At 39.2% G+C, this 21,587-nt stretch overlaps 1 protein-coding gene across 1 annotated transcript; it reads right to left on the reverse strand.

Annotated features, from left to right (window-relative positions):
* Nucleotides 1–1,762: 1,762 nt before the first annotated feature.
* On the reverse strand, nucleotides 1,763–12,699 carry LOC310932494 (nuclear GTPase SLIP-GC-like; the record flags this gene model as incomplete). Its single annotated transcript, XM_083895819.1, has 21 exons — nucleotides 1,763–1,869; nucleotides 1,963–2,044; nucleotides 2,433–2,566; nucleotides 2,666–2,774; nucleotides 4,094–4,211; nucleotides 4,308–4,465; nucleotides 4,547–4,711; nucleotides 4,961–5,082; nucleotides 5,191–5,278; nucleotides 5,376–5,481; nucleotides 8,505–8,677; nucleotides 8,799–8,990; nucleotides 9,444–9,638; nucleotides 9,754–9,967; nucleotides 10,309–10,396; nucleotides 10,538–10,597; nucleotides 10,719–10,752; nucleotides 10,945–10,983; nucleotides 11,102–11,140; nucleotides 12,415–12,527; nucleotides 12,633–12,699. The coding sequence occupies 21 exons, from the start codon at nucleotides 12,697–12,699 to the stop codon at nucleotides 1,802–1,804; spliced, it is 2,364 nt and encodes a 787-aa protein (XP_083751945.1). The 3' UTR covers nucleotides 1,763–1,801.
* Between the last annotated feature and the right edge of the window lie 8,888 nt (nucleotides 12,700–21,587).

Raw genomic sequence — 21,587 nt, forward strand, 5'->3', positions numbered from 1 at the left:
TTGCTTTTTTCCAAATAGTCACTTATTTTGAATGTTTTTGTCTTCAAAGACCCAATTATTCAACCTGACCATAGTCAGAATCATAAGCAATAGACTCCAACCCACACTCTTAGGAATAAAAGTGCTAAGTAGAACCATATAAGGTTCTTCGGCTTGTCCTCATAGGAGAACCCTTTTTGGTTCCAGGTAGAACCTTTTTATAAAGGTTCCACCTGGAACCCTTAGTGTTACCAAGAACCCCTTTATTCAGGAAAGTGGTTTAAAGGGTTCTCTGGATCAAAATGGTTCTTACTGGAACCATTAGTGTTACCAAGAACCTTTGGAAAACCTTTTCTTCGGGAAAGGGTTTTTCAGAAGCAAATGGTTCCAGGTAGAACCTCAGCCCTTGTAGAAGAACCCTTTTGGAACCTTTATTTCTTAGAGTGCAGCTTTTGTCATTTTCTCTAAAGATTGGAGCTCCACATGGTTTTAATGATACGTCAATGGTTTTGACGATTAACAAAGAGGTCCTCAGTTTTTTTTGTTCTTCAGAAGAGATGACTTTTAATATTATACTTATAACTTCACACCTAATTTTCTTCAGTGTAACATATTATAAGACAAACTACCAGCTGTATAATGGTGTATTAAATGTTGCCAGGACATCTATAAAAGGTCACTGACCTTATCCAAACACAATCACTTATCCTTAACCAACTGGCTGTACTGTATAATTGCAGTCACAACTGTCATGTCCCTTAGTGGGTTGTTCATTATTCTCTGACCTCCCAAATCAGCAAACAAATCAATTCATTCTATGTGTTTATTCAGAGCACACAAACAACTACATAATCAAAATATTTAGGGCTGCCCAAGAGAAAATGAAAGGCTGAATAATTGTTTGACATGATCACATGTTTGGCCTGACAGACACTATTAGGACATGCAGTAAGCTGCACATTCTCCACAGTATCACACTGAAAGCAATGGCAGTGGCATGGATGAGAGAGCAGAGAGCACAAGTACTCTATCGACAGGTTAATTGCTGCTGGCAGCTCAATGCACACGTACCTGTGATGATATTTCTATTACACAAACAACACTGTTAGCAGTAAGAAACTACTGATATTTAAGAACATTATTCGAACAGCCTCATCAAATCCAGCCTAAAAACCTGTATTCAAATTCATCGATGGCAAGAATGTCCATCCCATAAAAAAAACATAGAAAATCATTCTGCATGCACTTAATTCTGCACACGCTTAACACAAATACAACATTGTTTGAAGTGAGAAACTGTTGAAAAATATAAGTATTTAAGATCATTATAGGAACAGTCTGATAAAATCCAGCCTAACGCTTGTATTCAAATTCATACATAACATTTACTCACATCCCAATCACTTTAAAAGTTACAAAATAAACGCATGGGCAGTAAAGCATCAAAATGTATAATATAAATCATGAAATCATGAAGAATCATTAAAAAGACAAAGCATTTTGGGGGCATAAAAGTGGCCCAGTGGCAAAGACTAATAAACCACATGTAATTGTATTGAACGGGACAGAATCTTTCTGCTCCTTCCTCTAGATCAGTCCATGGCAAGAATGTCCATCCAAACAAATATAAAAATCATTCTGCACACACTTAACAAAAGTCACATAGTAAATGAATGTATGTCCTATATCCACCCCCCATAATCAGATCCTCTCCAAAAGTAAATGGACTCATCCTTGGGCCAAATTTCACCCTTCAACAAGTTTCAAGAAATCTACTGATGCCAACCAGTAGAACCTTTAGCATCATTTAAGATTGCTCAGTTTATTCACTTGGGCTGCCTTTTAGTTCACTGAGGCAGTTCTTCACAATGTCCAGCTCTGATGAAAGATCTGATGAAAATACAAACAGAAAACCTTAAATATATGGACATTTTCAATCAGACTAATATACTGTGAATTATTTTATCATAGTATTTTTCATACCTGGCAATGAGTCTGAATCTGTGTCGAGTAACAGCCCCAGTGATTCCCTCAAGGTTCCCTCCAGTTCCGCCAGGATGTCGTTCTAATTAAGCGTCAAAACCACCAATTACCAACAAATAAATGTGATCAAGATTTAATGAGAATAACTTGCAACAACTGTTTAGATGTGTATTCAAATTAGCCAAAGGCCTCAATGGCTTCATTCAGCATTCATGTGCAATTATACTGACATATTCCTGGAATTGACCTCAGTGAGCAAATGTTGCTGTTTTACTTTTCTGCAAACAATGGGGCATGTGAGCATATTCTAGAGTAAATGATAAAATGACAATGATCATTTTGGTTCAGAAATGCTCAACTGCAACATCTTACCAAGTGGAATGTGCGTGGTTACAACTATGCAAATTCCACTTACTCATAGTTACGATGACCTAATATTATTTTGTATAATGTGTTAAAATGTTACAAACCTTCAAGTTAAACAGTTGCTCCAACATTTTTTTTTTTGCCTCCTCAAACATGGTGTCTTGTGTTTCATGGATATGGTCCAGGATGATTTCCTGCATTCTTGCCATTGAACCTTTTCCTTCTTGCTCCTTTGCATCTACAACAGGAGACTTGTTAAGCATATGTTTCTACACAGTCAGGATTAATGTATAACAGTTTCAATACAATCTCTACACATTATGATCATCTTCATTACCATCATAACATGTTTGCATGTTTTCCCCTATTGTTTGTGTCAGACTGTTGTAGATGGTCTTCTTACGTTCCCGGATCTCTTTGTTGAGTTTATCCTTGATTTTTTCTTCCTAAACAGAGGACATGATGATGAACATATTATCACATTAAAGACGAACATGAACAACATATCTAAAAAAGTACAAACCAACATCCATTTATAAATGTGAGGAACATGTTTGTTAATCAAATCACTGTCTAACAGTTGGTGTGACAACAACTGACATTCCACTCATCTGTCTGTTCACCTGCTTAACTGTCCAATGAGTTGTTTGATAGGCTTGGACTGATTTGTGCAGTGCTGACTGACAATAGTTGGATAATTTGAATAGATTTTTTCGGTTAAGACGGTAATTCTGTGTTTTGATGACTTTGATGGTAATTGTAGTGTTAGAACTGGTTTCAAATCCAATGAGTGTACAGATGAGCTTGGTACAGATTCACTCATTCAACTCCGAGCAAAATAGAAACAACCATATTCTGTGTACACTTATCAAATCAGTCAGTGATTCCCCACCTTATTTGTCATGTATTTGCCATTCTCAAAGGGGCCACTACCAATACATGGAGATATTTCATGATAAAGTGACTTCCTTGATGGTGACAAGTGGACCAAATTGCACCTCAATTCCCCTACATCACAGCAGCACAACCAGATCCCCTCGGTGTAGCAGTCAAGCATTTAAGGCTGCACAACACCTGCCATCCACTCATTCTATGGTGGCAAACAGGGCCATTTTTTGCTATGGGCAATGGGGCGACCGCCCAGGGCGCAATCATGTGAGGGCGCACGACGCACAACACGAGCGCCCTAAAAAAAGTGTCAAGTTAGTAGTTGTCACGTCAACTTGCTGCGGGGAGTCATAAAGGTTATGTGTGTGTCAGAAGAGGCAAGGGGGAGGGGGGCACCGGGAGATCAACTTGCGACTGCAGTCTGCAGAGGTTGACATGGAGGGGAGGGGCGAGGGATAGACTGATCCCAGGCCAGACCACACAACACAAACGGCTTCCAAATAAATTGTATTTCATTCCTAAAATGAACATAGATCCATGTACCTACATGTAATTAATTGGGTGATGTAAATTGGGTGAAAAAAAACAAAAAAACATCTGTGCAGTCATCTACGTGACTCACGTGACTCCGCTTGATTGACGGGCAAACGGACGGTGTTGGCAAAGGTGATGCGAGAAAAAGTTTCGCCCAGGGCGTAAATCTAGCCAGGACCGGCCCTGGTGGCAAAGCAAGATCTATCTGTCCATATGAGCATTTCTGTGGACCAGAGCCTAATGTTTGCAACACAAATGTCTATTCATCTTGGCAATAAATAGTTCTAGAAGCCAAATTCTAACCTGAGTCTTCCACATAGAAACACAAACACAAATGTTTTACCTCTGTCTTGAGAAAAGTAAGCTGCAGTTCATCATCTTTGTACTTTTCAATCAGCTTCTCTGTGTCCAGTGTAAAATCAGTAAGGGCATTCTTGAATGGTCCACATTTCCGATCATTTCTGAAAAGATAAAATAGCGTACATTATAATGCATCATTTCTAAAAAGAAAGAAAATGTATATGAACATGCAGTGTACAAATTATGTTATTTCTTACGGGAAGGTCTCTTTGAATTTCTCATCAATGCTGTCAGTCAACCAAGAACTTAAAATCACATTTAAGTTTTTTGTGACCTCTTTCTTTGACGTAAAGGCACCTCTGTTCTTTACAACACACTTCAATATCTTGTGAAAACCCCTACCCATACCCTGAGCCTGGATCAAAATAGAAACAACATGTTTTTGAAATAGTCAACGAAGTGCAAAATAAGCTGTTTTAATCAAAGTTTTACATACAGGGCATATTTCGTTCTTCACAGATTCTTCCCATGAGCTGCATGACTCCCTCACACCCTTCACAAGGCCTTTTTCAAATGCTGCATAAGCCTTTTCCATCGGTTTGATGACTTTACAAAGTTCAAGCCTTAGTGTGTCTTCAAGGTCTGTGTACACTTCCATTGTCTGAAAACAAACAAACTCATTTATCCATGTCGTTTGATCATTCTTCAATAATGTAGAACTGCAGCTTTTCTAAAAGAAAAACGATTCACGAGGGGTGAGTTAGAGCTGCCATTACGAAAGATTATTTCAGTATTTAAATAGCATTTGAGAATTATTTAATGACTGTATGTACTGTATGTGCAATGTTTTTGTTTTCTGGAAATACAAACTGCATAAAAATCAATAAACCCAAAGATTTTTGTCACTTACCAATTTCCTGTTTTTTGCCCCTTGGATCAAAGAGAGAATGCCATGTGCTCTTGACACATAATTTAGTGTCTCTGAGTGAAGGTCATCAAGATTTTTCAGAAACTCCTTAAGAGCTGGAATTTCTAGAAAAAAGGTTTACGTTTTTATTGTTAAATACTTGAATGTATAGGTATACTTATGTATAACATATCTGGACATGGCAACTGTGACATCTTCTAAATTAAACCTACCTGTGTCTTCTAACTTTCCATATGGTTCGTTTAGAAAGGTTCTGGCGCACACTGTGAACACTTTAAAACAGTCGTCATTGAAGTGTTTCTGAAAACAGGTGATTTGTGGGTTGAAAGGGATAGTTCAGACTTCAGTTAAGTAAAGACTTTGATAATCTGGTGGGGTTTTACATTGTATAACTCACCTTAACATTTCCTTCCTCTTGAAGGCTCTTCAATATTTCACTTTGCATAATTTCCTTGGTTTCTTGGTTTTCTTTTTGCAACTTTTCACATGCCTCTTCAGCTGACCTACAATAGATTTCAACTTGTAACTCAGACAATTTTGGAGGTCCCTACTCTCCCTCCTCCACAATAACCAAGCAAATGTAGCCCAGCTAGCATCGTCAAGTCTGATACATGGAGCTGACATTGGGGAGGACTCCGCAGTAGTGTTATCAGTCACCTGCCCCAGTCCGGTTAGGCTCAGCGAAAATATGAAGAGACGAATTCTGTAGACAACAGACTGATGGTGGTCCTGAGTTTTGTAGGCTTGTGCTATGGGACTGGGAGGTGATAACTTGCCGATGTTACGACCCCAGGTGGAGGTTTCTTGGGAGTTGGGAGGAGGGAGTCTCTTTATTCTTGTTGTGATCAGGATTTTCCAATAGATGAAGACGTCAGACACTCCTCTCTCCACATAATGTAATAACATCACAACTGTCACAAAACAAAACATTTCTAGCTTAGTCAAATGTACCTTAATCACATGGTACCCAAGAGATTACATAGCTGACTGTGTCTCGTGCCGTCATGAAGGGCAGCAAAAAAACTGAACAAAGACCCCAGAAAAGTGAACAGGTTGCTCTGATAGGAGTTTTGGTTGGCCTGCCATTTCCTACACTCTTCAGCAAGCTGTTGGTATTGGCTCCTCCAGGTACAAGTCTGTATTGACAACCTGTACCTGTCCTTACCTTGACCCAATCAATTGCAACTTACTCCTGCTTTGAACATGAGCAGAAGAGCTTAACCTCATGACGTGCTTCTGGAGGTAACAATCTGATACTGTGCTGAACAATTTGCACAATGGATCCCATCAATGTTTTGAATTAAAACAAACTCATCTGCACCAACAGTGGCTTTCTGGAACTCCTGTGTAAATGTGGACAAAGGGTCAATCTCAGAACTTCTTGTACAATTGGATCCATCTTACCGCTGCTGATTTGAATATGTCAACTGGAGCGAAAGGAAGAACATTTCCAGTTTTGTATTTTGTGTGACATTTTTTGTTAACTAGCTCCGATGTCAGACCTACATTAGACCCAACACTTAAGCCCAATTTATACTTCTGCGTAAAGTGCTCTGCGTAGGCTACGTAGAGACTCTGCGTCGACGCAGAACCTGTCGAAGAGCCTCTGCGTCGTCTCCGTCTGCACGAAATATTTTTTAAGTGTCCGTCACTCCGTCAAGGGACTACGGAGACGGCAAGAGCTGCGATTGGTCCTCAGGACAGGCTGAGCTAAGCTGCTCTGTGCCGGCTCTCGGTGCGCTCCGGGCGTCCTGACAGAGGCGGAGCAGATCCCCGCCGATAACGCCGCTGCCGAACTATAAATACGTCATATCTTAACACACACAGCACATGTTTAGACTCTAAATGGCCAATTTCTCGCCTCAAATTATCTTTAAACTGCGTTCCGTGACACAGAAAAGTGAGAAACGGCCACTTTTTCAACAACAACAGTCTTTCTCTCTCTTTCTTTCTCGGACGCCATTGCTCACTGTAGCCAGAAGCACAACAACCTTGCGCAGCGACCCCTACTGATCGGGCGGGAAATTGCAGCGAGTGTCCGTCACCACGACGCAGAAGTATAAATGCTCGAGGCGTCTCCGTGGTGACGCAGACGGATAACGCATACGCAGTCGGAGAAGTATAATGTGGCCTTTATTAGGCTGAATCCCAATTTCACTCCTTACCCCTTACCCCTACCCCTTTGTCAGAGTTCCCCTAGCACCCTCAATACAGAGTTGAGGGTGCTAGGGGTAAGAACTTCCCCTAAGAAATGAGACACTCCTCCGTTACGTCATCACGTCATCCGGACTTGACGCTCGCGGACTGCTACATCAACAGGCCTATCGCATCGACAATCCAAAAATGCTGTCCTCACAAGTAATGTCTGTTGCCTGGGCTATTTTTCTGTTTTTACAACTGTCAGGAGTGTTCCCAAACACAGTTATAGCGACTGCAGACCCACTGCATTACCATAGCCACACGCATGCACACACAGTGCCGAGGGAGAACGGGTGGAATTGGGATTCAGCCTTAAAGCTCACATAGAGTGGTCCTGTTGCACATATAAATGTAAGTAGACCTCCATAACTAACAGGTCTACTTACATAGATGAACTTGTTTTTATGGTCAAAACCCTCCTAGTTGCTGTAAAAGAGTGGATAGAAATCTCTCTTTTCTGACGCTCTCGTCAGTCGCGCTCTTTCAGACTGAAATCTCACTCCCAGAAGACAGACTGTGTTGTGATTGGCCAGCTAGCGTAGAGCCTTCCCAACTGTCTTGTGATTGGCCAGTACCCGGAAGTGACATAATCAGCACACCAGCTCTCAGAAGCGCAGCTCCCCCCTCAGGAACGGTGGATGTACTGCTACACTAATGCTACAAAACATTGTTTTAACAATGTTTAAAAATAGCTTTGTCATGACACAGTCCCTTTTATGAATTTGACCCGGAGTCAGACCCAGAGTCAGAAGACACTGTCGCTCGTGAAACACTTTCACAACGGACGTTATTCTTCTTCTGCGGTTCAATGTACGCAACCCGATGTGCCCGGACTAGTGCCCGGAGCAGGAGGATCTGCTGTTCAGGAGAAATGCTGTTTACGTAACCAGAAGGGAGATCTCGCTGAGCCTGACATTACCACATTCAGAGCCAGACAAAGAAGCAGAGAAAGAGGAATGCTAGGAAATCATGGTAGAAGAGGACAGGGAATACATAATCTGCGCCGTAGGCCGCTTTTGAGACTTTCTAGCATTTAATAGGTGCTGTACCACAGTGTACTCACATACTCACTGGTGTTCCAAAATGATCTTGGACAGACTCTAAGCGGTTATAAACAGGCACATGCTGACCGCAGTTTTTGCATGCATCAACACAACATCGTTTTTTCGGTGGTTTAATTTTGGTGATAAAAGTCTTTCGGCCACCGAATTGCATCCCAGCATTCGGTATTAACTTCCATTCATCTGGACAGCTGAACCACACCTTTAAATTACAAATTGAAAGACTTTGAACTGATCAACAAACACTCATGTCATAAATCACTTACATGTCTGAGTGATCGAAATCATCACACTTTGTGCAGATGAAGTGAATTTGCTGACACTCGCCACCATTTCCCATGAGTCTACAGGAATTTTCCAGGATTTCCCAGGCTTCGCTCTCTGCTACTGAGCGATTGGCATCACTCACAATCCACACTGTGGAGCACTTCCCAACAAGCTGTTGAAGTAGAATAGCTAGTTCATTTTGATTAATTGATTATAATGATAATAAAAAAACGAATAAAGGACACACATCATGCTAAAGATACAATAATCAGAAGTGAATGTGAATAAGTTACCTCTTTCCACATTTGGTCTCTGCTCTTATTACGGTCCCCATTTCCTGGTAAGTCCACAATCGTGACATGTTGGAGAAAGTCATTTCTGTCAGGTAACTTGAGAGTCACACACTTCACTAATGGCCAGTATTGCTTCTTCACAACTCTTTCACTACTTGTATATTTGGCAATTTCTGCAGATAGCTCCTCAGCCTGTGGTAAAAAAAATAAAAAGGCTTGTTTAATTATGTATGCATTGTAAAAGCATAAAATAAACAGAATGGCATACAGTACATAGCACATAAAAAAAGAACTCAAGACACACTATCCTTGAAAGAAACAGGGGCAAAAAATAAATATTCCACGTAGTAGGGTGAAGGTGGAGATGAAAGTCTGATTTTAAATACTGTCATTGCTATCATTTGGCAGTAATCTTGGTTATCCTAGAATTATCTTAGTATGACTATCTTATTCTCTGTTTTATAAATTGTCCATATGCATGCTGCCTTTTTACTGTAGATATTTGAGCACCCACACTGCAGAATTAAGGTAATGGTATGATAAGGGCCATATTTCTGTAGCTTATGTCCCAAAATCTCTCTCTTGGGTGTGTAATGTTTGGAGGTAAGTGCCGTTTTTTTTTTTTTTTTTTTTTTTTTTACTTACTGAGGCCCGTGTCAAATGCATCGTATCTGACTTTAGAAAATCAGGAATTTCTTTGAAATGTTTGTGGTCATTGCAGTTTGTATGGTTAATTTTTCCTTTCCAGTCTTGTCCATACACAGCTGTTAGCTTTTCCTCAGTGCCTTGATGTTCATTATCCGGAAATTTTTCAAAGGACCACAATTCGTCTTCCCACTCCTAAAAATAAAATGACATGAGTTGATTTCAATGGAATGTGATGTGTGACAACCATACGTTCACTGCAACAATATACAATTTCAAGCAGTCAAAAATAAAAGATAACCATTTTCACCTTTGGTGTAATGAACTCAACGTATGCTTCATACTTTGGCGAGTCATTGGCCTCCACTTTAATCATGACTGTGGTGCACGCATTGCGCCTTCCAGTCGGTAGAAGATTCTTCTCCCCGATGATAGCATTGATCAAAGTGCTCTTTCCAGCCCCTGTTTTACCAAAGACACCAACCAGCTCCCTCTTTTCTGTCGTCAAATCACTGATTTTACGCCTGTTTCAAAAGAGTTTTATCATGATTCATTAGGATTAGGTGAAAAATATTCACAGCATCACATGCATACTTCAAAAAGGATTGTATTCATTCTCCAAAATAATCAATCGTTTGTTTTGAGGGTAACATGCTATAAAGTCAGACTACCATAGGTTCGTTTAAGAACAATACACTTACAGTATACCATGGTGTTATTATATTGGTAGATTTGTCAACACACATTATACATGGTACTTTCTTTGTTTAGCTCAGGATAGTTTATGTATGCAAACAGTTGAAAACAAGTTAACCGCTTTAACTTCAGGAGGTACAGTAATGTAAAAAGAACAATGAATGCTTACTTAAGGAAATCACTGATCTCTGTGTTGTCTGGAAGTCTTGTCTGGACATCATTCATTATTTTTTTCACATCAGAGAGTTTGCTCTCTTCTGTCAGAGTGAAAGTAAAGAGCCGTTAAGCAGGAACAATGAACTCTCAGAAGAGGAAGGAAATGATTGTCTTATTCGACATTACTACAGCCAATTAACAATGCAAGGTGTTGCAATCTCATTGTTGAAAAAGTAACAAACCTGAATCTGGTTTACATCTGCGTTTACTTGCTTGTGAGAGCGGTTTGTTCTTTCTCTTTCCTTAATGATAGATTTATTATTATTATTATTATTATGATTGTTATTGTTATTATTACAGTTTGTTGCATGTGCCGCTCACACTATAAAATTCTGGTTTCATGATAGCTGTAAAATAGTTCACCTGTATCATTTGCACCACTGGTGGATGGAAAAACCTGAGAATGAACATAGATAATAGACTTTTAAGACAGCATTTCATTTGACGTACATTCACACATTATCTGTCTGGCAAAACTCTGAAGCAGAATCCATGAGAATGCTCAACAAGTGATTGAACTCACTGTCAGTGATAGTGCATGTATATAAATGTGCATGGTGAGTAGAAATAAAGTCAGTTTCATCCTTACCTGAGCAGATTCTGCTATTTCTTCATGCTCTCGTCCTGACTATGGAAACAAGTATAGAGCTGTGTAAAAATCTGGGCAGCTAGTGAAAATATAATCAGTTTGACTGTAATGAATTACTTACATTACACATAAGCACATAAAACTCTATTCAACTTACTGGAACTGTTTCCTGGTTTGTTGCTGAATTTTGTTGTTTCTATAGTGAAAACAGAAAAATTCATAATCCATACAAATCCAGGGTTTCCCCCAGAAAACCTGCTAAACCTGGTGGTAGGGCTGCTCGGGCAACCCACCGGCAGCCCACTGTGTTTTTGTAAAAAAAAATGACACACTCTTGAAAATAAATAGATAATATCAATTGTTTTCACTTAAAGGGACACTGTGTAGTATTTATGGGTTTATATAACCCAAAATCCACTCTTTTATACATATGATGTGCTCCTGCATTGTCTAGTCGTTCTATAATAGTTTTTCAGAGGAGCAGGTCTTTGTTGTAAATTTCAGCCTCTCCTCTAGATGGCACTATAAACTACTTACCTAACCTTTAAATTAAATCCTAATTAAGTAATCGGTCAATTAATCTTAAAACAAGCCATGCAATGCTGGTAGGGCTGGGCGATATGGCCTAAAAATAAGATCCCCGATTTATTTATAAAACATGTGATTTTTCGATTTAAATAAAAAATGTTTTTAAACTACTAAAGAAATAATTATTCATATGATGTAGTATGTGTAAATGCATGACATTTTACACACACATACACAGTGTTTCAGTGTCAGTTAATTAAAATATATTAAATACGTCCTCCATGACAGCACAGACTCCATGTCTGTGTCACAGTCTCTGGACTAAAATACAGCGACAGCGTGATGCCAGTCGCCGACCAGACTACTGTGTTAAATATTGAGATTTTAGACATTTCCCTTGTAATTGTCGGAGATTAACCCATGTTATTGGCACTGTTCGGCTTGATCCTTGTGTCAGAGGTCAATGGCGCAAAGACTCAATCGCATCCAGCAGTAGCTCGCCGCTCGCAATCAGCGGTGCTGTTTTTTTTACTTACTGAGGCCCGTGTCAAACACATCGTATCTGACTTTAGAAAATCAGGAATTTCTTTGAAATGTTTGTTGTCATTTAAGTTTTTATGGTTAATTTTTCCTTTCCAATCTTGTCCATACACAGCTATTAGCTTTTCCTCAGTGCCTTGATGTTCCAAATCACGGAAGATACTTCAGATTCAAATTCTTGCACTCGTTTGCGGTAGCCATGTTTTGTGTGCATCCGTGTGCATGTCCGGACGGGAAACAAGTAGGGGGGGTTCCGGAAACTCCCGAGGGCAAAAAAAGTAAAGCAATCCAATCCAAAACAGTTAAAACATTTCAATTTCTCCATTTCCTGTTAGACTACGTAAAGCATAGCATGTATGTAATACAGAACTTGTGTGAAGCATATTTGCAATACAGTGTTACCTTTAACAGTTCCAATTTCTGTATGAATTTTCCCCTTGGCCCGACTTCTGGGATCAGTCGTTCAGTCAATTTATCAGTAAGATAATAAAGATTTTCCTTGTCAACCTTATTCACTGTAATTGAAAATATTCAGTTAAATACAAACAGACCAGGATCACAGAGTTAAAAGCATGGTTGTATATTGTGCCAGTGCTCCCCAAAGAAATAGAATATTTTACCTTTAAATTTCTTGATGTATTTGCCGAGACCCCATTCTTGTAATAAATCACAAACAAAGTCATCCATGTCCAACTGCAGGAACTGAATGACAAAATAAGTAAGTGAATTCAATTGAATTTTATTCTTGATATTAGTAAAATGGTTTAGAATATATAATGTGTAATAACCATGATATTCCAGTTAAATAAGATCCAGTGAAATGTACACTAACATGAATAATCAACTGCTTAAACAATACATGTATAGTGTTCTGTAAATTAATTAATGCGTGTGAAGCGAGTGCGATACAAATTAAGTATTTTCTTTGTTAATACAGATATAAAAATTATGAAAACCATTGTATTATCTTAGTTTATGCCCATATTATGGATTACTGACGTCATTGTTGCGTAACATTTATTTTTATTTTACGATCTTTTGTCAATAGCCGGCCGGTGCGCACACGCTATCGTTAGCCATCGTTTACTTTTCAATAAGCCGTTGTATGCAGTAACTGTCAGCTGAATATGTCCGTGGTTGTGGTATTTGTATGAGTATCATCTTATAACAAACTGACAACCTAATAAAATTATAAATAAATAATCGTGACATAAATGTGTTCTTAATTTTTTTTGGAGTTGACAGACTGGACGCAGCTTTCGCATTCTTCTGCCACCTGCAGTCTGAAGACGTATCTGCATTTAAGGGGTGTCCCATTTCTAAGTGACAAAATAACCCTCAACACTTGGTTTTGAGGGCCAGTTAAGATTAAAGCCCAATTTATACTTCTGCGTAAAGTGCTCTGCGTAGGCTACGTAGAGACTCTGCGTCGACGCAGAGACTGTCGAAGAGCCTCTGCGTAGTCTCCGTCTGCACGAAATATTTTTTAAGTGTCCGTCACTCCGTCAAGGGACTACGGAGACGGCAAGAGCTGCGATTGGTCCTCAGGACAGGCTGAGCTAAGCTGCTCTGTGCCGGCTCTCAGTGCGCTCCGGGCGTCCTGACAGAGGCGGAGCAGATCCCCGCCGATAACGCCGCTGCCGAACTATAAATACGTCATATCTTAACACACACAGCACATGTTTAGACTCTAAATGGCCAATTTCTCGCCTCAAATTATCTTAAAACTGCGTTCCGTGACACAGAAAAGTGAGAAACGGACACTTTTTCAACAACAATAGTATAATGTGGCCTTAACCCTTGAGGGTTAAGATTGAGGGTTAAGATAGGAATTGGCCCAAAAACTGCAATGTAATGGTGCGATGGGAAAATACATTCTCTCATACAAGACCAGAGGTGGAAAAAGTACTAAAATATTGTACTCGAGTAAAAGTATCAATACGTTGATGAAATATTACTCAAGTAGAAGTAAAAGTTGTCATCTGAAATGTACTCAAGTAGAAGTAAAAAGTAGTTCATTTGAAATGTACTTTAAGTAAAAGTTACTTAGTTACTTTGCGTGGGGTGTGAGGGTAGTATAAATATGACAAGGGGTCAGAAATCCAAAACTATTTTGGAGACAGGCTATTACGTCACTTTTGGCGAGTGCCCTCTATGTTCACGCGCCAGTGCTGGTGCTAATCACATCATCATTCATCTTTGTTCTGGTGTATATTTCCCCCATGTAGGTCTTCATTGTGCTGAATTTTTATTTTTACTCAGTAAAGGATAGGATTTATAAAGTAACTAAGTACAAAACTTGAGTCAATATGTACTCAAGGTGAGATATTCAATAGGAAACCTTATTTGGCCATTAGGTGGCACCGCAAAGTCAGCAACTGTTGCAATAAAAACGTCAAAATGTTGATTTTTGAAATGGATTTTCTACAAAATTCTACAGTAAATATGGACATATGGGGCATCAATGGAAAGGTGGGGAGCTGTAGTATTTGAATCAGGTGAGACATTCAATAGGAAACCTTATTTGGCCATTAGGTGGCACAGCAAATTCAGCAATTGTTGCAATAAAAACATCAAAATGTTGATTTTTGAAATGGATTTTCGCCAAAATTCTACAGTAAATATGGACATATGGGGCATCACTGAAAAGGTGAGAAGGTGTAGTATGTGAATCAGGTGAGACATTCAACGGGAAACCCTATTTGGCCATTAGGTGGCACTGCAGAGTCAGCAGTTGTTGCAATAAAAACGTCAAAATGTTGATTTTTGAAGTGGATTTTCTCCAAAATTCCACAGTTAATATGGACATATGGGGCATAACTGGAAAGCCTAGCCTATATAGGAGGTACAATTTACTGAACAACCCATATATTCAATTTGAAGTTATTCTGTTTGAAACTGTCATAGAACTTTCAATACACGACATATGCACAAAGACAAAATAATGGCACAGAAAAGTTTGAAGCTCACAATCGATGTGGACACAATTCTACTGTTTCACATTCACAAGTGTAAATTCACAAATAAAAAAACTGTGTATGGATGAAATGGAAAAGTTTATATCAACAATACCCCCCTCACAGAACAAAAAAGATATCAAAATTAGTAATTATTAACATGCACCAGCAAACTTGTATTTATTGTATCTATATGCACCTGTATCTGCTGGCAAGTTTATAAAAAAAAAAAAAAAACGGGGACAAGCTGTGTGATCAGCACTGCTCTGCACAATAGCTCGCCACCCAGTGGCCGAAACTTGCACTTTTTAAGGTGGAACGGAAACTTAACCGGAGGCGAATGTGGTGCCAACTTCAGCGTCGTGTGTAGTGCTGGGCGGTATACTGGTTCACACTGAATACCGTTTTTATTCCGTTATGATATGAATTTTTAATATACGGCCGTACCGGTGTATTTGATTACACAACATCCGCGCACCCGCAGCGCTGTGGCGGTGCTGTCTGCTTTGCGAGTGAGCGCTCTGCATGTAAACGTTTCATTAATGTTTATATATTTGTTTCAATCACTGAACGAAGCCTGTCATATTTGGTACAAGAGTCAGGATCTTAAATCACTTGCACAAAACTTTTGATCAGCATTTGTTTGTTTGTCATTTAAACCTGTGCGGGCACGGGGCGGAAGAGAGAGAGACACACACACAGAGAGAGAGAGAAGAGAGAGAGAAAGCGAGAGCGAGAGAGAAAGGTCATTTACTTATTTGTGTGTAGGTTTCTTTGTTGTGAAATATGTTTAAACTTAAATAAACTACACATACAGCTAGTGATTCGTTTTTGTATTTTTAGTTGGATATTGGATGTGAACAACATGGTTCCATAACACTGCACTTTTAAGATGTGTGTGAATATTCCACAGCATTATTTGGTTCTATTTTATAGTGGTAATCTGTTCAAAAAGTCACACTTTAAGTTATTATGTTTCATGGTAGCATGTTCAAATGTATCATGACAATTGTTTTTATATATACTTCTATTTTTTATATATACTTTATATATACTATATAAATGTTCTATTAAAGATAAAAGATGCAAAACTATATATCTTTCTGTATGCTGAATATTGGTTCAAAAAATTTAAATCGGAATCGGCTAAAATCGGTATCGGCAGGTCAAACTTCTTGAAAGATCGGAAAATCGGAATCGGCCCCAAAAATGGCAATCAGTGCATCCCTACCACAAACAGTCTAAGGCGCGAAAAGAGCACAAAGCAACAGCACACGAACATGTGATACAGCGCGCCATTTTCCTGACTTCCTGCTCAACCACAGTCTCCTATAAGATAAGATAATCTCCTCCGCTTTGCACTCTGTAAAACTCTGTTCCACACTGTTCAATAAATTCTACAAAAACATCTCTGAACATCTCTCGAATTCTTCTTTCACCCCTGGGACACGAACATTTCCACAACAATGGTGCCATAAAGATTCCACTGAACTTTATGAAGTTGTAAATAATTGTCACCATTAGAATCAAAATTGTGGTTTAAAATAAGACACGTGAACTATCAAAGTATTAAAAACCCACTTATCAAACATATAGGTTTGGTTTTTAAGGTGCACTCAGATTCTACACTATAAAAAATGGCTGTAGAAGCAAAAATAGTAACAAAAATAGCACAGAAGACTTGTTATTCCACAATTTTTCCAGTAACAAGTTTACTGTAAAATATACATTTAAGTTGCAATACTTACATTCTGTCCGTTCCTCTTTAATGCTCAAACTCCACCTCACAAATGCTCGATCTACATTGCGCATTTGCTTTTACTGAGTCTCTGCCTTTTACAGGAACCACCTCCCTGCCCTGTGGGCAGGATCACAGAGTTAAAAGCATGGTTGTATTGTGCCAGTACTCCCCAAAGAAATAGATTACTTTACCTTCAAATTTCTTGATGTATTTGACGAGACCCCATTCTTGTAATAAATCACAAAGTCATCCATGTCCAACGGCAGCAACTGAATGACAAAATAAGTAAGTGAATTCAATTTTATTTTATTTAAGTTTTCTTTCCAGAGTCTTTAAAATCTTTCGCCTCTGCCATGCTTGTTCTCAATTGTGTGGCTCTCTTTGAATTTATTGATGACGCTTCCCACTCCAGTTCTTTACACTTGGAAATGCTGAAATAACTTTGTATATCTTTCTCCTGCTTTGTGAGCATCAACAATCCTCTTTCTCAAGTCTTAAATGATTTATATTGTTTGTGGTATGATGCTTTCTCAAGTGATAACTCAAACCCTTACTGAAGATTTATACCATGTGCATTCAGACCCGGCTGCAGAAAAACATTTAAGGGGGGGCATAAAAATTTTTCAGGGGGGCAAACTTTTTCAACCTATTTTTTATAGGTTTTATAGGTTTTTTATAGCCTATTTTATTTATTTATTTGCTTCAGGGTGAACAATATGGCTCTGTGACCACTCCTACAGTGTGGAGAAATAATTTTGCTCTTACTAAAAAGGGGCAGTTCATCACAAAATCTACAAAAAAAAGTGTGTCGTGCTGTGTACATTTATCAAATAGATAGATAGATAGATAGATACTTTATTCATCTCACAGAGAAATTCACAGTTCAGCAGCTCCAGAATATGTTACAAGATAGAAACATAAGAGGCATGCAATTATATGTACAGTCTAAATATAAACTGAACCATATGTTTAAAAAGAAATAATCAAAAAGATATAAAAAATGAAGCATGTATTCAAGAAGATAGCACCATACAGCAGCTTCACTACTGGAAAAAGAAGCACGGATGTCAACCTGAACACTGAAGTAAACATTCATACTGGAAGAAGTAGCTACAGCAGCTGGGGAGCACAAGGAGCAGCACAAAGCAGTGTTACCCTTTATGAAGGTATATTTGGTGCAAAAGTCACAAGCACATGTAACTGCAGATTTCACATGCGCAAACTAAAGTCACAAATGTGTAACCGTAAAGTTGAAGTTGTACATGAAAGTCACAAATGTGTAACCGTAAAGTTGAAGTTGTACATTTTTTTTTATACCTTGTTAACACAAATCCTTATTACAGGTACACAAATCCTTTTTACAGGTACACAAATCCGTATTACAGGTACACAAATCCTTGTTACAGGTACACAACCTTTTCTCCTCGCGCTAGGTGGTATAAGTGGTGCAAAAGGATTTGTAACTTGTGCACGCCGAGCGAATCGATCGATAAGAAAACAAGGCTTAGAGTGGGCGGGGCTTAGGAAGCTCTCTGCTGAGTTTTGAGTGACAGCTCGGAGTCGCAGATTCACGACATTAAAAGTGTCAAATATACGAGAAAATAAAGTCGCAGATTTATGAGATTAAAAGTACATTTCCATTTTATTAAATATATAGACTCACGCCCACCATTTCTCCCGCTGTTTATGTGTTTTATACATATGAACCGTATCTATATCTGTTCAGTCTGTGGGCTCCCGGCTGCCTGGCTGCGCTGGGGCAGAGACGGTCTTTGTGTGTGACAGCGGCTGGATAACCTGCCTTCACCAGCAGACATTTACTCAACCAGAATAGTTTTAATATCGGTTCCATGAGAAGAAATCAACAGTGTTTAACTGATTAATTTACTTTTTTTCTTCGCCCAGGCAAAGCCGTGATCGCGCACCTATCTCTGAGGAGAGGCGGAGGAGGGTGCCGTGTCTCGCCAAGCGTAGCGACAACAGTAGTGACAACAACACACTGGCGTGACAGATTTTAATTTTTTAACTTTATTTTCTTTAGTTAGTTTTACAAATAAACTTACAACAGTAAGTGAGTAGTAGTACAGGGAAGAAACCTTAATATCTGACAAGGCTTGATTAGTTAATAGTGTGAAAAGGTGAAAAAAATGTTTAACAGCGGAGCTCCAGGGGGTGTGTGTGGTGCTTGTTGTATCCGCTCTGGGGCTCCAGGGAGGCGGGTAGGTGGTGGTCGTTGTCCCTGCTGTGGTGCTCCAGCGTGTGGAGCAGGGAAATTTGTGAAAATGAAGAAAATAGCAAAGTTAAACTAACGTAAAACAGTTATTATTAATCTAAATAGTGTGTTTAATGTGTAAAAAGTTGAAAGAAGTATAAACGTGGAGCTCCGTGGGGAGATACTTGTGGTATTTATACTCAATATATTAAGCACATGGACAGGCTAACGTACTTTTATATTCTTCCTTCGTTAAAAAAAATAAAATAATAATCACTTCCGTCAAACCACTCCCGTCGTTTCGGTGTGTAAATACAGTTTTTAGGGAAAAAATCCAGTATTGTCAAACCAGGGTGTTGGTCTCCGGGGCTGCAGCTGGATGCTCCTCCATCGAGGCAGCCGGGAGCACACAGACTGAACTGATATAGATACGGTTCATATGTATACAACACATAAACAGCGGGAGAAATGGTGGGCGTGAGTCTATATATTTAATAAAATGGAAATGTACTTTTAATCTCATAAATCTGCGACTTTATTTTCTCGTATATTTGACACTTTTAATGTCGTGAATCTGCGACTCCGAGCTGTCACTCAAAACTCAGCAGAGAGCTTCCTAAGCCCCGCCCACTCTAAGCCTTGTTTTCTTATCGATCGATTCGCTCGGCGTGCACAAGTTACAAATCCTTTTGCACCACTTATACCACCTAGCGCGAGGAGAAAAGGTTGTGTACCTGTAACAAGGATTTGTGTACCTGTAATACGGATTTGTGTACCTGTAAAAAGGATTTGTGTACCTGTAATAAGGATTTGCGATAACAAGGTATAAAATTTTTTTTACAACTTCAACTTTACGGTTACACATTTGTGACTTTCATGTACAACTTCAACTTTACGGTTACACATTTGTGACTTTTGTTTGCGCATGTGAAATCTGCAGTTACATGTGCTTGTGACTTTTGCACCAAATATACCTTCATAACCCTTCTGCCTACACGTAACCTAAAGTTTGTGAGTGAGTGAGTGTAACTCACATGCATCATACAGGCGAGTTACACTCACTCAAACTAGGCTCACCTGGAACCTAGTTTTAAGGATTTTTTTTGTCAAATGGAGCAAAGAAACCAGACAATATTCACATTTAAGAAGCTAACAAATCACAAAGTTTGTATTAATTGTAAAAAAAAAAAAAAAAACTCTCTAAAGATTAATTCATTGTTGCAGCCCTACTGGTTACCTAAATGTTTCACGAATATTACATGATAACAAAAAAATCAAAAAAAATATTTTGGGGCGCTGGGCACTATACGGCGCATGACACGTTTCCATGGCAACTGACCGGAAAAAGATGCGTGTGACGTCATGTTTAAGTGCTCCCGATTGTTAAAATGAGTCTCTAAAGTAACGCTAAACTTTAAAAACAGAGGCACGCATATGCAGTTACACAGGTACGCTGGTTATTTGTAGCGCTGGTCTTTTCCTTTAATAAACAGACCGCTCCAGTTCCACTGTAGGCGCGCTAAGCGACACAAGGAGCTCACGGAGCTAACGTGAACAGTGCATGGACTTCGGTGCCACGGCACGAAAAACTAATTTTAACAATCGGGAGGCACGTAAACGGGCATTGCCCTGTAGCTAAAATAACGGACACTGCTGCGAGCGAAACGAAGACTTGTGGCACCCCCTGATGAATGTTTACGCCAGTGTTACTCTTTACTTCAGTGCTTCGGCTTCCAGTAGAAGTGATTGGCGCTGCTAGTAACTAGCGACCATAAACGTCAAGTGCTAACAGCGTACCATCTCATCGGTGACCCGCCCCACCACCTGTGATTGGCCAGCATGTTGCTTTCGTTCGTTGGTTGGATTGGTTGAGTTGTATGATCGATAAACCAAGATAGAAATAATAGAGAGCTGGCCACTCCGATGTAAAAAACAAAACCCAAATAAAATAAACAGCTCCCAGCCATAGACTGTATAAAAAGCCCAGGGGGGGCACGGCTGACTCTGTGGGCGGGCACGGCCCCCCAATGCCCGCCAATGCCGCCGGGACTGTGTGCATTACAAAGTAAAGCACACCATTGCACAACAGTGGTTTGTTTTTTGGCTAAATAAAAAGGTCATTACATAAGGAGGCTAATAATTTTGATAATAATTGTTTGATAATAATTGAATAATTTAATATCTGTGTGCAAAGTCAAATAATTAATGGAGAAAAGGGAACTTAGGCTTAGACTGTGAACAAAAGGAGATTTGCATTTAGTATTTTTGTCAATTTTCTGTGGGAAATTGGATGTAAATCTCAGTTAATTAGACTTTGGTAGGTTGGTAGGTATGACAGTGAAACACATCGTGTGACAGATAAAAGTGCACATGCAGCAGCACACTATGACAGGTGTGCCTGCGGTTTGTACATTGTGTACACATCAACAACATTTATTAAAAAGAAAGCCTGCAATTTATTCTTAAATGAAACTTATCTGAAGACATACAAGACACTTCCTGCATTCCAAAGGGGCACACCCAACACTTTTTTCTTAGTAAAATGAAACTAACAGTGGTGATAAAGCTCTGGACTGAAAATGAGTAGTAAAATAATCCTTCAAATGTCATTGTCTATTAACAGCCTGTTTTACGGCCGATGTTAATATGGCCTACATATTTATTT

This window comes from Microchirus variegatus, assembly GCF_963457635.1.
Source record: "Microchirus variegatus genome assembly, chromosome: 10".
Classification (NCBI taxonomy): domain Eukaryota; kingdom Metazoa; phylum Chordata; class Actinopteri; order Pleuronectiformes; family Soleidae; genus Microchirus; species Microchirus variegatus.